Source organism: Panthera pardus, unplaced genomic scaffold (assembly GCF_024362965.1).
Source record: "Panthera pardus isolate Hobbes unplaced genomic scaffold, ASM2436296v1 HiC_scaffold_15, whole genome shotgun sequence".
NCBI lineage: Eukaryota > Metazoa > Chordata > Mammalia > Carnivora > Felidae > Panthera > Panthera pardus.
This window is the reverse complement of record NW_026526710.1, coordinates 84564445-84579815: the sequence shown is the minus strand read 5'-3', so window position 1 is coordinate 84579815 and position 15371 is coordinate 84564445. Positions and strand designations below refer to the sequence as shown.

Below are 15371 nucleotides of genomic sequence, written 5' to 3'. Positions count from 1 at the left end.
TAAAAGAAAGCCCAATAATAGCCATCTATTTTTTTTTTTTGTGAGAGCCAGTCTTACCAGTGAAACAGAACATAGTTTGATATTAATAAATTCTATGGGGAAATAAGGATTTATATTTTTAGAAACAGTACTTACTGTAACATTTTAAAGGTTTTCTATTTTGTAACACAGAAGTGACAACTAATACCTAACAAAGGGAAATAAAAATACAGAAAACTGCTAGACTGTTTCCATTTAACGTAGAAACACATCTTAAGAATTTGCTGCATAGATAACATGGCAGAACAGTGTGCCATGAATCCAAATTTATGCTCTGAAATTAATGAATAGTAATTAATGATGAAGAAGTTACAGAGTAATGATGGAATATACTGATTTGTAATGGATTAGACTTTTGGATATTTTCAACAGTAAAAGCTTAGGAGAGGAGTACATGTTTACATCTGAAGAGAATGAGATGTCATTGCCTAAATTAATAATGCAAACTTGAAAAATAGCCCCAGGTTCAAAAGACCAATTATAAAATTCTTCTGTAAACGAATCTATATTCACATTTTTCATGAATAATTATAACTACAACTATTTCTTCACTAATATTCCATTTATATAATAAAAATATACTTTCAAGTAAAACTCAAATAATAGTTCAGTTTCCAACAATGGTAACTTTACCTGCAAATAAGTGTTAATAACGACAAAGATAGACATAATTTTTTATCTATCTACATTAAGGAATAATTTTTATCTCTCTACATTAAGAATAAAGATCTAAATGGGGAAAAAAATATTGAAGTATTTTAAGCAATAACGTATTATGGGAAGAATCAAGACAAAGATAACAGTATCTTCTTTGAAATATGTGATTATCTTATAGGTATTTTTATTCTCTGGAAATCTACACACTCAAATTTATCTATCCTGTGAAAAAAGATATTCTCCTTGTTGTTGTAAGATAGATATGGTAAGCATTTCCTACTTACTATGCTATGCAAGCAAAACAATTGTTGTGAACTTACCTGTCTGCTCATTTTTAAGTCTTTTGTTCATCAACAAGAAAACCACGGTATCTGCTGTAAATTCTATATTTCGTTCATAGTCCCTAACATCACTATTCATGTGCCTGCAAGGTTTTGTATTCCTAGGCAAGGTGCACTTGTCTTCTGTTCACGAGGGAAAGCAGACCTAACCATATCAAGATTGATAAAACCGTCACACGAACAGAGAGCACTGAAACTACTAACTGTCGATAATAATCAAATTCTTTTCGAGTTTTAAGATGAAACTGCCCTTGTATCAAGAATTTCAAACACTTCTCAAGGAAATTTGATAGATCATTAGATTTAAGTGTCCTGAGTATTAATTCACGGGACGGTGACAATATTCTCAGAAAACACAATCTCCTTTTGCACACAGTGGCTGATGGAGGTGTCCGACAGATGGGGCCCGGCTGGCTCAGATGCACTTCTAAGTGGAAGGGATAGGGCGTCGGGGAGGTCACTTGCGCACGGGACAGGTAGTAGAACTTCAAGCTCAGCAAAAGTGTAACACAGTTTCGTATCAAGAAACCTGAAGAACATTGCAATGTTTAAGCATACGAAGACTTAAGAGTCTACCAAAACACAGTACTTACCGGAGAGACAATATTCAAGTCCCAACCATTGTAGTCATACTATTATTGAAAGCCATAAGTCCCACGTCCAGGAATTTGTTTTAAAAGATCATGCATAAGATATGCATAAAGATTTGGGAATAAGCATTTTCAAAGGAAAAACCAAAAATGGCCCAAATGTCTAAAAACTTAATAAAGTGACTATTGTATATTCATCTAACTCAGAGCTATGCCAGTATTAGGTTTATACTAAGAGAAGAGTAATTTTCAAATGAGGCACTTGAAATTCTAAGGTACGTCAGCAATTATCCAACAACTGATTTTGGATTCAATGTATTTTTAACAAATTCAAAAACTGGGGAAAAGAATCCATGATGACATGTGTTATAAATACACTTCAACACACCAAAGACTCTCAGGGCATCGAAACTCTTGCACTGCCTCACTGAACACTATCGTGAGATTACAAGGTGTAACCGTTCAAAGGTCTAATCCGAGACGAGAGGAAACCCGGGGTTCTGGTATCTCAGCCAGGCGCGGCCAGGGAAGTCTGTCTAAGTGCCCCTCCTCTAAATGAACAACACCCCTGCTATTCTCATTACCCACATTTGTGAAGGAGCAAGGGGCAGCTCAGAGGTGAAGGATGTCCGTGCCTGCTGGGTCAGTTCCTCTGGAGCTTGGCTCTCGACTACACCCTCCTGCTTAACCCAGAATGAGGACGTAAAATGGACAAGGCTAACCCAACAACTATTGCTGAAGTAACTCCTCTGTCTGAAATGTTTCTGCTTGTCAAAACAGTATTGAATGATGATTTTTTAATATTGTAAGTAAATATTACAGACTTAACTATGAAATCGATTTATAAGGGGTAAAAAACACTCTTATCTATTTTATATATGGGATGTGAACATGATCCTGTTTGAAATAACAGCTCTGCTACCTACAAGTAACAGTTTGAGGGGCACCTGGGGGGCTCAGTGGGTTAAGGGTCCGACTCGTGGTTTTAGCTCAGGTCATGATCTCATGGTTCATGAGATCAAGCCCTGGGTTGGGCTCTGTGCTGACCGTGCGGAGCCTACTTGGGATTCTCTCTCTCTCTCTCTCTCTCTCTCTCTCTCTCTCTGTTTCTTCCCCTTCCCTGCTTGCAGTCTCTTTCTTAAGATAAAGAAAAGTAACAGTTCGAAAACCACAGTTATACTAGATGAATGAAACAGAAAGGTAGTTACAATTTGTTAAGTATGAAAAATAAAATTTATAAGAAACAAAAAAAGCCTCCAAAACAACGCAAATCTAACGCATACAAACTATAAAGATATAATACTAATAGCTAAAAGTGATAATTAAGGGAAATTTTTACAATTTTTCTAATTGCTTTTCTGTGTTTTACAGAGAATGCAACTACATAGTATGACCTCTTAAATTAGGAAAAGAACATCCAAAGTGCTTATTTTTTTAAGCAACTCCTATCACCACCTTAAAACGTGTATGTCTACCTCTAACTGGATCCCTGCTTTACCAAACTTCCAAGAAACACCAATCCAGTGCTAAGCAAAGACAGAACTCATAAAATGTTGAATGAATGAATAATTAATGAATGAAATATATCTGCAATATCTCTGTACTATTAAATGACCTTTCACATAAAACTTAACGCAATAATGAGGGAAATAATAGAGATTATGGCAATATATTTACTGAATGCAGAGGCTACGTCCACAGGAATACAAAAGTGTCTTTTTCAACGAAGGCTTCACCTCAAGGTACACGTGCTAACGCTTAACACAGCGGCTGTGGTGCAAGGACCACCCTCAGTGTTTCCGGTCATCACGTGTAGCGGGGTCCGTGAGGTCCTCGGCTCCAGGATGGAGAAGGCGCTCACACAGTGGCTCCGGCTTCACAGTCCGGCTGCCCGCGAAGTCCGTGGGGTCCGACCGACCACCTAACGTGCCCTGAACTCCCTCCCGCGGGTCCCGCTGCAGGTTGATCGGGCTGCAAGCTCCACTTCCCACTTGGCTTCTCACGCTGCACTCTGCACACACATCTTACGGTAAAATGGGATTATGTGCCGCTGCCCGCATCCGTCTCAGACTTCTGGCATCTAGGCTTTGCGGCGGCTGCAGAATAACCGTGCAGGGCGGCAGACATCCCTCAGCCACCGAGCAGCCGAGGGAGGGGACTGAGCACGCGTGGCCTCTCTGACGCTTTCAGCCAGAAAAGGCTACAGCCACCCCCGCCTCCTGCACACCGGTACCACACCCACGGGACCGGGACTTTTACCCGTTCTTCGAGCCCTGGGTGAAATGCTCTCTCGAGTAGGGCGTCCTGTTCCTTCTCTAGGGACGCCCCTGGCCTTTCACTTTCCTCAGTGAAATCCGTGTTGTGATTACGCAGACATACTACCGGCCACCTATTACGCTACAATATGCTTAAAGGCGGGAGACACTGCTCGTCTTCGTCGCCTAAACGCGCTTCACTCATTGGAGACAAGGTGCCACACGCCCTGAACGACCGATTCAACGGAACCGTGCCTCACTTGGGCAAGGAAATAAATCACTTGAAATTCAGATGCACAAAGGATGATAAAACCTAAGTGTTAAGACTATAAAAAACGGACAAGAACTCGGAAAAGAATTTTAAAAGTAGTCACTAGAATTAGATGGTGACATCACCCCCAACCTAAAAAGCTGGGCTAACTCGCGCTGATCAGAAAAACTGTTCTTTCACGGTGAATCTGCCAGGGTCACCCACTTGAGTCCACTTGCCAAGCACTGAAAGCATTACCTGTAGTCGCACCAGGGGCATCTGTAGGGTTTTTCCCCCGTGTGCACCCGCTTGTGTCGAGTCAGATGAGACTGGGTTGTGGAGGCAAAGTTACACTCATCGCATTTGAAGGGTTTTTCTCCTGCAAAACATAAAGCAATGTTGTACATGAATACTTATTAAAAAAAACTGGAAATGAAAGGCTAAACCTGTTACTGACAATGAAAAAGGAAACTTCTTTCCATATAAATGTTAAGAAGATAGGTTAATCGACTGCTCACACTTGGGACATGTGAATATTCATTCTCGGAGTGAGAAACTTAGAAGATATCACTGATTTTTTTATTTCTGTATTTGAATGGAAACAAGGTATACCTTATGTAGTTCAAATGTAACTTACACAAACAGAAATCTAAATTACAGCCTGTTCCAGCACCGTATTTGGAGTCATTTAAGAAACTATGTTACACCAGAGCCCATCATAAAAATCTCAGTGAGGATGAAACCATGAAAAAGCATATAACAGAGATATTTTTTGAAAATGCAGCATACAACTTAACTAAAATCTTAAAGTTAAATATGAAGAAAAAAATACAGCTAAAAATTGATACCTATTTAAAAAAAAACTGATAGAAGTAAGGAGAAATTACAGTTCACTAAAGTTGAATAAGAGATCACCTCAGAAAGAAACCTCAAAGAAACATGTAAAATAGTACTTAACAGCACTCCCTTGTGTGGACAGAACAGCTCTACCTACGCAGACATTTTACCCAGCAGTTGGTTCAAGGGCTTACACTCCACTCAAGGCCAGTCCTTTGATTGATAACTTTCTCTGTGTTAACCACCCCTCCTCCGCACACACACTCATTCAAAGAAACCATCAAATCTTAGTTTTTAACTGTACTAGCTACAGTGGCTGGTGAGCACTTGAAATGGGGCTATTGAACTTTAATGAATGTAAATTTAAATTTAAAAAACTGATACTGGATTCTCCTGTAGAAAAAATGTTTAAGTTTGTATAGAACACTTTGGGAATGTGAATCTACTTTCTCAAGAGTGCTATCCAATCTACATATGAATCATAAATTTGGTATAAAAATGTAGCCTCTGGATTGAGATGCACTAGAAGTATAAATAAAATGCATACAAAATTTCAAAATCCTAGAACATAAAAAATAAAATGTCACTAACGATGTTATATTGATTTCATGCTGGAATGGTAATAATTGGGATGCATTTAGTTAAGTATTTCTTTGACAGTTTCAAGTTTTTATTTAAATTCTAGTTAGTTAGCACACAGTGCAATATTAGTTTCAGGTGTAGAACTTAGTGATTCATCACTTAAATTCAACACCCAGTTGCTCAACCCTACAAATGCGTTCCTTACTACCCATCACCCACCCACCTTCCCCTGCGGCAACCCGATTTGTTCTCTTTTGTTAAGAGTCCATTTTATGGTTTGCCTCTCTTTTTCCCCCCACTTTCATTTGTTTTGTTTCTTAAATATCACAAATGAGTGAAATCATACGGTATTTGTCTTTCTCTGACATATTTTGCTTAGCATAATACACTCTAGCTCCATCCACATCATTGCCAAGTGGCAAGATTTCATTTTATTTTATGGCTGAGTAATATTCCATTGTATATTTGTACCATATCTTATTTATCATTCATCAGCTGATGGACATTTGGGCTCTTTCCATAATCTGACTATTGTTAATGGTGCTGCTACAAACATTGGGGTGTGTGTATCCCTTCGAATCAGTATTTTTGCATCCTTTGGGTAAATACCTGGTAGTGTAATTGCTGAAGCATGGAGTAGTTCTGTTTTTAACCCTTTGAGGAACCTCCATACTGGTTTCCAGAGTGGCTGCATCAGTTTGCATTCCCACCAATAGAGTAAGAGGGCTCCCCCTTTCCACAACCTTGCCAACACCTGTTGCTTCTTGTGTTAATTTTAGCCATTCTGACAGGTGTGAGGTGATATTTCATTGTAGTTTTGATTTGCATTTCCCTTATGATGAGTGATGTTAAGCATCTTTTCACGTGTCTGTTACCCATCTGGATATCTTCTTTGGAAAAACGTCGATGCGTGTATTCTGAATTTGTATGGAACCGCAGAAGACCCTGAAGAACCAAAGCAATCTTGGAAAAGCAAAGCAAAGCTGGAGGTATCACAATTCCCCAGACTTCAAATTCAATTACAAAGCTGTAGCGATAAAGACAGTATGGTACTGGCACAAAAACAGACACACAGATCAACAGAACAGAACACCCAGAAATGTACCCATAACATATGGTCACCTAATCTTCGACAAAGCAGGAAAGAACATCCAGTGGAAGAAAGACAGTCTCTTCAACAAATGGTGCTGGGAGAACTGGACAGCGACATGCAGAAGAATGAACCTGGACCACTTTCTTACACCGTATACAAAGATAAATTCAAAATGGACGAAAGACGTAAATGTGAGACGGGAAACCATCAAAATCCTAGAGAAGAACATAGGCAGCAACCTCTCTGACACTGGCCAGAGCAACTTCTTACTCGATGCATCTCTTGAATCAAGGAAAACAGAAGCAAAAATAAACTACTGGGACTTCATGAAGATAAAACGCTTCTGCACAGCAAAGGAAACAATCAACAAAACTAAAAGACCACCTACAGAGTGGGAGAAGATATTTACAAATGACATATCAGATAAAGGTTAGTATCCCAAATCTATAAAGAACTTATCAAACTCAACACCCAAAAAACAAATAGTTCAGTTAAAAAATGAGCAGAAGACATGAACAGACATTTGGTTAACTTAAAAAAAAAAAATCTCATCAGTTACTTTTTCATTTAAAAAAAAATTAATGTTTATTCATATTTTGTTTTTGAAAGAGAAAGAGAGAGGGAGCCAGCGGGGAAGGGCAGAGAGGGAGGGAGACACAGAAGCCGAAACAGGCTCCAGGCTCCAAGCTGTCAGCACAGAGCCCGACGCGGGGCTCAAACTCACAATCTGTGAGATCGTGACCTGAGCCGAAGTTGTATACTTAACCGACTGAGCCACCCAGGCGCCCACGTTTTCATTTTTTAATATGGTTGCCAGGAAACCTAAAATGACAGGTGTAGCTTGCATGAATGACATTTCTGTTGGACACCGATGAACTAGAGAAAGCTTCACGACCACTTCCTTCCCCAAAGCAGTTATTATATACAATAATACTCTTCTCGGGAGACATCCTTTCTGAGAAACTTTACACAGAGAACGGATTAATTTTACATATATTCAATAATTCTACTTGCCACTTCTTAATTCTGATGTTTTAGAATACTCTTGTAAGGATACTGACTTACGCAGAAAACAAAGTATGAACTAGGTTGGTATAAAACTACGTAATTCAGGGAGCAACAAAACTGTGTGTGTCTTGAAATCAGAACGTTGAGAAACCTGTCCCCCTGTTTATAACGGCCTTACCCAGAGCTGTGGTGACAGCGAACTGAGCGCATCCACGTCTCGTCTGACAGTGTTCTATCTGTTCCTGCAGCCTCGGGTGGCAGAGTCAGAAGAAGCCACATGGGTTGCAGTCCCAAACCAGGTTTTGCCACATTTCGCTCCCTACCTGTCAACTCCCGGACAAGATCAGAAGGGTAGAACCACCAAATGAGCGGGACACGTGTGAGGATTAGAGAAGACAAAGCAGGTGGAAGGGACTTAGGATGCCCAAGGCCTTGCTTTTGCCACCCTATAACAGGAATGCCTGAACACGGGTAAGGGCGCGCACTGGCCTACCACAAAGACGAAAAAGGTGCACACACACCGGTGGTTCTCATCAAGCTCTCCCAATCAGTAAAGGCAAAGCTTCTTAGATGCAAAGTAATTATGTGGTTTCACACAGATCGTCGATTTAACGTAGAGATACCATTTAATAGATCCTAGAAGGAAATATTCGATTTATTCTTGTAAAAAGAAGACCATATGGAAAGAAGAGCAAATTGTTGCAGCTGAGAGGCATTTTTGTACCTTTCAGCCATTTGTTCTTAGGATAAGGCTCAACTATAACACCCAATCCAGTGGTCACGCAGGTCAGCTTGGATAACTTTGTTCTTGGTTTCCAAACTGCTGGTCAAGTCACTTAAATTGGTATAGACAATGCAACTATACTGAAGTGACTTATACAAAGATTCACTTTCATGATGATGGTGGGTTTTGCTTTTATTTGAGACGGTATACGATCTTCATCTTACGTAAGGCTAAAGAAAACAGGTCTACCTCTTCAAATTTGATACAGGAATATGCCAGGTCGTAAAAACATCGACACCTCCACAAAAGGGTGTCTGAAAACTTTCACAGTCATTGTAAGAAGCGAATCGAATCGCTCAATGAATTCAATGCAGAGCATCTTGACCGCACACGAGGGTCACACGGCAGTTCTCACGGACGACAGAAACACACAGTGATGCACCATCTGCGTTAAAACACACGTGTTGTTAACTGTTTCACCACTCTGAAGTATCTACGCTGACCATACCGGGCAGAACGCAACTACCACCACAGTCAAGACAAGGAACACAGCCACCCTTCTGCCAAAGGTTCCTCGTACCCCTCTCTCTCTTCTGGCGCAGAACATCCTCAAGCAAACTCTCACGTGCTTTCCGCCACCGCATATTAGCGTTTTTCCAGAGGTTTATACACATGGAGACATACAGTATGTGCTCTCTCTCGTCTGACCTCCTGTCAGCGTTATTTTGTGACTCACTCGTGTTACTCCAGGTGTAAATATTCGTTTCCGTTGCTGAGTAGTAGAGTAGCATCCCGCGGTATGAAGGTGCCTCAATTTGTTTCTCCATTCGAGGACATTCGAGCTGTTTTCATTTTTGGGTGTTACAAACAAAGCTGCTATAAATCCTCATGTGCAAGTCTCTGCTTGGACAGGCATCTCCTTTTCTCTTGGGCAAACACCTAGGAGTGTGCTGCCTGGGCCACTGGGAAGGTACACATTCACTTTGTAAGGAACTGCCAAATTATTTCCCAAAGTGGTGTCTCCCTTTTACATTGCTGTCAGTTGTGCAGGAGAGTTCCCACTGCTCCAAATCATCACCAGGACACGGTATCATCAATGTTTCAAAACTGTACTTCTCTAATCACGTTGAGGAGCATTTCATGATTCCATGTGCTTCTTTGCCACATATTTATATACTTTGGTGAAATGTTTGTTCAAATCTTTCAACCCTTTATCTTTTCTTTTTTTTTCTTTTCTTTTTTTGATAGGGCGAGGGAGCACATGTGCAAGCAGGAGAGAGGGGCAGAGGGAGAGAGAGAATCTGAAGCAAGTTCCATGCTCAGTGCAGAGCCCAGTGGTGCAGGGCTCAATCCCACAACCCTGGGATCATGACCTGAGCCCAAATCAAAAGTCGGCTACTCAATGAACCGAGCCACTCAGGCACCCTTCATTCAACTCCTTTTTAATTGGTTGGTTGTTTCTTTATAACAGTGTTTCTAACTTATATATTACAAATACAAATCCTTTATCATATTCGTGATTTACACGTATTTTCCCCAGTCTTTGGTTTGCCTTGGCATTCTCTTCACAGTTTCTTTCAAAGAGGAAAATTTAATTAATGTATAAAGTTATTAACCTGTCAGTTTATAATTTTTCAACTTACGTGTTTTGTTTTTTTTTTCACTTACGCATCAGGCTTTTGATGTGATATCTAAGAAATCTTTGGTAATCTGTGTTCACAAAGATTTTTCTCTTAAATTTTCTTCTAGACTTTATTTAGTTTTGAGTTTTACATTTAGATACGAGTAGTTTTGAGTTAAATTTGTACATGGTATGATATGTAGAACAAAGTTCATTTTTACTGTGGAAGGATAGCCAATTATTCCATCATTACATATTAAAAAGATTAAAATGCCTTTTTTCTTTTGTAAAAAAAAATCTATTCACCATGTAGATGTAATCTCTATTCCATTCCACTGATAGATTTGTCTTTGATGATGCCGATGCCAGAATGACTCGATTACTGTAGCTTTATAAGTCACAAAGTCAGGTAGTATAAGTCCTCAGGTTTGTTCATCTTCCTCAAAGTTGACTATTTCAGATCGTTGATTTCCATATGAATTTTAAAATCTGCTTGTCAATTTCAGAACATGAAGAAGCTTGATGGGATCTGAGTCTCCTGACTCTATGAACATGGTATATCATCCTACTTGGGTCTTTAATTTCTCTTGGCAATATTTTGCAGTTTCCAACGTAGGGGTTTTGCACATCCTTTCTTAGATTTATCTCTAAATATTGTACCTTGGTCTCAAACAAGTGACAAATACAGGCATAGATCTCTTCTGTTCCATTCATGTATCTGTGTACCTTTATGCCAATACAATACAGTCATGATTATTATAGCTATATAATGAGAGGTCAAGTTAGGTAGCGTAAATTTTCCACTTTTAACATAATGGATTCAAGTGGTCAAACTACTTAAAGATTTTTTTTCATTAAGCACATACACAAATATATCCTGATGTCTTCTTACTCCATTCAACCTAGTGTTTGAAAATGTGTGGCACCATAACTCACTGCTAACTTGTTTATTCTAATAGCCTTGGTAGGCATCTTTAACCTAACCATTTTTCATAGAGTTGGCAGGAATCTAGGAGGGTAAAGGGTGATACTATGGACTCACTGAGTTCGTGGTATAAATGAAAGGTCATCTTTAAAGTTCATTTTCTTGGTTTGGAGGTTTAACATAAGAACTTAAAAAACATGGTTAATGTAGCTTATTTCATTTAAATTTTTATGACTTTTTATGTGACATGATTTAAACTTAAAAAAAAAAACACTTTTAAATGAAAATGTCATAGTCTCTAATATTTTAATACCTTGAAGTTCATATTAAGCAAGAATTATACTGCAGTGAACTATGAGTTGTCATTTCATACCCAACTTGACAACACTGAGCCACTGTAGATTAAATTGTGTAATACTAAGAAATTTTGAGTTCTATACAGGCCGACAGAAAAAAATATAATGCTACCAAAATATGCTACATAAAATATTATGCTTTAACAAATAAGTAAAGAAGGCTCAAGCATGTCTCCTCTCTTGGTAGACAAACTCCATGTCAATTTATACAAACTACAGTGAAATCTGTACATAATGCTTAATTTGTAACTCATTCATCTTGTTACATGCCCAATGCTACTGCTGACATATGTTAATTGGCATTTTTTTTTCAATCCATAAATGATAATTTCTTCAGGGAATTTCAGGGAATTTCTTCAAGTAATTTCTTTTTTTTTTTTTTTTTAATTTTTAATTTGAGAGAAAGAGAAAGAGAGACAGAGCATGTGTGGGGGAGGGGCAGAGAGAGAGAGGGAGACACAGAATCCGAAGCAGGCTCCGGGCTCTGAGCAGTCAGCACAGAGCCCGACGTGGGGCTCAAACCCACGAACCGTGAGATCATGACCTGAGCCGAAGTCGGATGCTTAACCGACCGAGGCACCCAGGTGCCCCACCTTCAAGTAATTTCTTTAGGAAAATATCCTTCTGAAATACAGATACAGAAGTAGTTCTTTCTTATTGTTGTTGTTGTTTTAGTCTCAATATATAGCCAGAGAAATAAATGCACCTTCTAGGTTGTAAAATTTGAAGACAAAAAAAAAAATCTACAAATTTCAAATAAGAATTCTAGCTTGCTAATACTTGTTAATGCCTGAAGTGAGATAGGTACTGTCATACACTTGTTAAGGAGTGATCAAAATGATTTAGTGCATTGGGAACAGTCCTTCTGAATCCTTTGTCATTCTAACTCCAGAAGGATGAGTAAATCCAAGAGTAAGGCAATAAGTACTCTTCAACAGTGCTATCTCTAAGTCAGTAGGGCTCCCTGTCTACACCCTACTCAAAACAGCAGAACAAAGTGAATGTCCTTTCCTCTTATTTCCCCTTTTATGACATAACAGTGCACGCTGAATTGTGTTGCTATTCACCCTCTCCTTTATGAGCAACAATCTTGGCCAAAATAACCATTAAGGAATGTTCTGCATCTTAGGTACCTCTGACGGGGAAGTAAAAGAACATCCGAGGGGGAACACCAGAACGGCTCTGGATATAGAGCACTGCCCTTTGTGTGTCAACAATCTGTCAAAAAGGCTGCACACTCCTCATGGAAACTCACACTTTGCGTTCCTTTGGGCAGGCTGGTGGTTATTAAGCTGGCCAAGACTCTTCAACTCCACGTGAGGATTTGCTCCTGTGCCCTTGAATCAAGGGTCTCTGACAGGTGATAAAAGTAAATCTTGAAATGGAAGATGTTTTGTGTCAGTCCCTGGACAGTCTGTATTGCAGCAGGGAATTATTTACGCCATTTGGAACACTTTTGATACCTATCCCTTTCCAAGCTGATTGTAATTTGCGTGGGCACTCTGTGCTAAAAAGGTAAACCATGTCAAAGAGGATACATCGGAGAAATATAGATTTCAAATGCACCACACAATTCCGGCCTTGGGGGAAAAAAAAGTTGCATGTTGCTTAAATATTATAAATCCGGCATAAAAGCGAAGGGCGTAGACGGAGTTGTACTAAGCTGTTTGGCTGAAGCCAACAGTCTTAAGAACTGACTTTGGTATTAAAGAATCATGTTTGATTTGTGCCACAGAGGCAGATAAATGCCACAAAGACAGATGCCTCTGTCTGTGAGACATTGTCCTATATGGTATAAAGTTAATAGCAAAGTAATAAGGAGCCTCTGGACCTGACATAAAATATAAAGTTGTGCCTCCTCAACGCAGGCTTCGTGATCGATCACCTGTAAGCGCCTGTGATCACAGCACGACTGTCCTCACTGCAGGGGGTGGGGAGAGTGCTGCCAGGCTGGCACAGGTGGTGCACAGGAGGCTCTCCTGGTCCCCAGGCCACAGCGGGGTGTGACCGGCCGAGCAACAGTGACTCCGATAGGAACGTTTCGGGCACCGATAAACACGCTTCACCGCATGCGCACGCTTTCAAGTTCCAAGATGGCCACTGAGGATGACTGCCATCCACAGGGCCCCTTCTGCCATCTCTTAAGTCACTGGATTAAAAGAGTAGGTAGCTGCAATAAACTTGAAATGGGCTTTCACATTACAAAGTTAAGTGTGTGTCTCCAACATCATGTGAAACACTGGAAATTACACTCAATACTAACTCTAACCTCATACGGAGACGGAAATCATAGAAACTGAAGATCTAGAAGAAATGGCACTAATTTTCATTGATCTTAAAAACACTATCCTGGGCATTAAAGCTACCTACGGCTTTCCGTTAAATATAACATATTAAGATCCAACATGTACCACAGAACGTATTTTGTGTATCTTCATTTCACGCCAGCGGGAGTGTAACGGCCAAACCACCCCTGTCATGGCCCCCCACACAAAAGTACATTTAGTTACAAACCATGTTACCAACATGATTTATCATCTACACGAGGTCACTTTTGATAATAAAATAGTTCTATTAATAACTAGAAGGGACAGGGGCTGCTGGGTGGCTCAGTCGGTTAAGCATCTGACTCTTGATTTTGCCTCAGGTCATAATCTCACAAGTGTGAGATCGAGCCCCACGTCTGGGCTCAGCACAGAGTGTGGAGCCTGCTTTTGATTCTCTGTCCTCCTCTCTCTGCCCTTCCCCACCTCGTGATCTCTTTCTCTCAAATAAATCAACTCCAAAAAAAATAATAAATTAGGGGGGAAAAGGCCATAACAGTACTGTCCCAGACACATAGAACTTATAATTATTAACATAATTACTTATAAATCCGAGTAAGTAATCAATTTTACTAAATATTTAAAACTGTTCATTCTTAAGTGTTCCTAACCAAGGCATCTATTTTATTTTGCTGAATCATAAAGAATAAACATCATAAAAACGAATCCTCTTGAATGTCACGATCTACTTCTGTTGCCCTCTCTGTTGCTGTCCCTTCCTAACGGCAAGAACAGATACGGTGATGACCCTACAACCACACCCACTGGCCCCAACTGTCGAGGGACTGTGGGCTCCAGGGTCCAGGTGGTTAGGTGGGCGGAGATGTAGCCCAGAAGGCGGGGCTGCAGATAAGCAGGTAGCCAGCTACGGGGTAGGGGCAAGCACAGGAAAGTCGGAGGGAGACACTGAGGGGAGGGGGCACGTCTGAGAGCAACCAACCCCCAGCCTCACCCCCAGGCAAAGTCTCGGCTGCAGGGAGGAAGCCTGGTGCGTTCGCACTTTCCACGCAAGCTCTCTGTCCTCCTACCGAACACAAATTTACAGAGGGCCGACTTTTCACATGCAAAAAACAGGTGAATTCACATGTTACTCAAAGAGAGTTTTCAGGAGACCCTCAAGTACACGGATTTTCCAAAAACCGAACAGACAAGCAATCGAGGGCGGCGGACAGACGGACGGACGGACGGACGCCCGAACTGACCTGTGTGCTGGCGCCGGTGCTTGGTGAGGGCGTGCCGCGTGCCGCCCGCGAAGCCGCAGAGGTCACACAGGAACGACTTCTCGCCTGTTGCAACAATAAACAGATGAGGGACTGCGGAGGTCACAGATCATTAAAACATATCTATCAAGGCTTTCAGGGTTACTAATTCCTCCAATCAAATGTTTCCATGTAAATATGTCAAATGGGAATGAAATTACCACTGCGGTTTATTGACTGTGATAAAATCTGAAAAGCACCACTGAACATAATTACATACTTGTCAGACCCATAAAAATTAGCTTTATTATCAATGGAATGGTTTTGTACAACTTCATTTCTGGTAGATGTCTTCCAGATGGGGCTGCTTTATGCACTTGAACAGTTTTTATGCATATCCTGATTTTTTACAATTCCCATACATCTGGCCTTTCTGAGCTGAGTAAAGATTGCTTGGAATAGTTAATATACAGTATCTATGATTCTGCTTAAATAAAGCATATTGAATTTTCCAACAACTGGAGGAGACTGAATTGGTTTTACCTGATTCTATCAGGTTCTTCCTTAATG

General features: G+C 40.3%; 1 protein-coding gene across 3 annotated transcripts in view; it reads right to left on the bottom strand.

Moving 5' to 3' along the window:
* The window catches only part of ZNF407 (zinc finger protein 407), a 454887-nt gene that overhangs the window by 165975 nt on the left and 273541 nt on the right, over positions 1–15371 (bottom strand). For all 3 annotated transcript variants that reach the window (XM_019423652.2, XM_019423653.2, XM_053902844.1), the window contains exons 6-7: positions 14805–14888; positions 4391–4511 (exon numbers count right to left, since the gene is read on the bottom strand). In XM_019423652.2, the coding sequence (XP_019279197.2) occupies positions 4391–4511; positions 14805–14888 (205 nt within the window). The remainder of the gene's footprint in view (positions 1–4390; positions 4512–14804; positions 14889–15371) is intronic.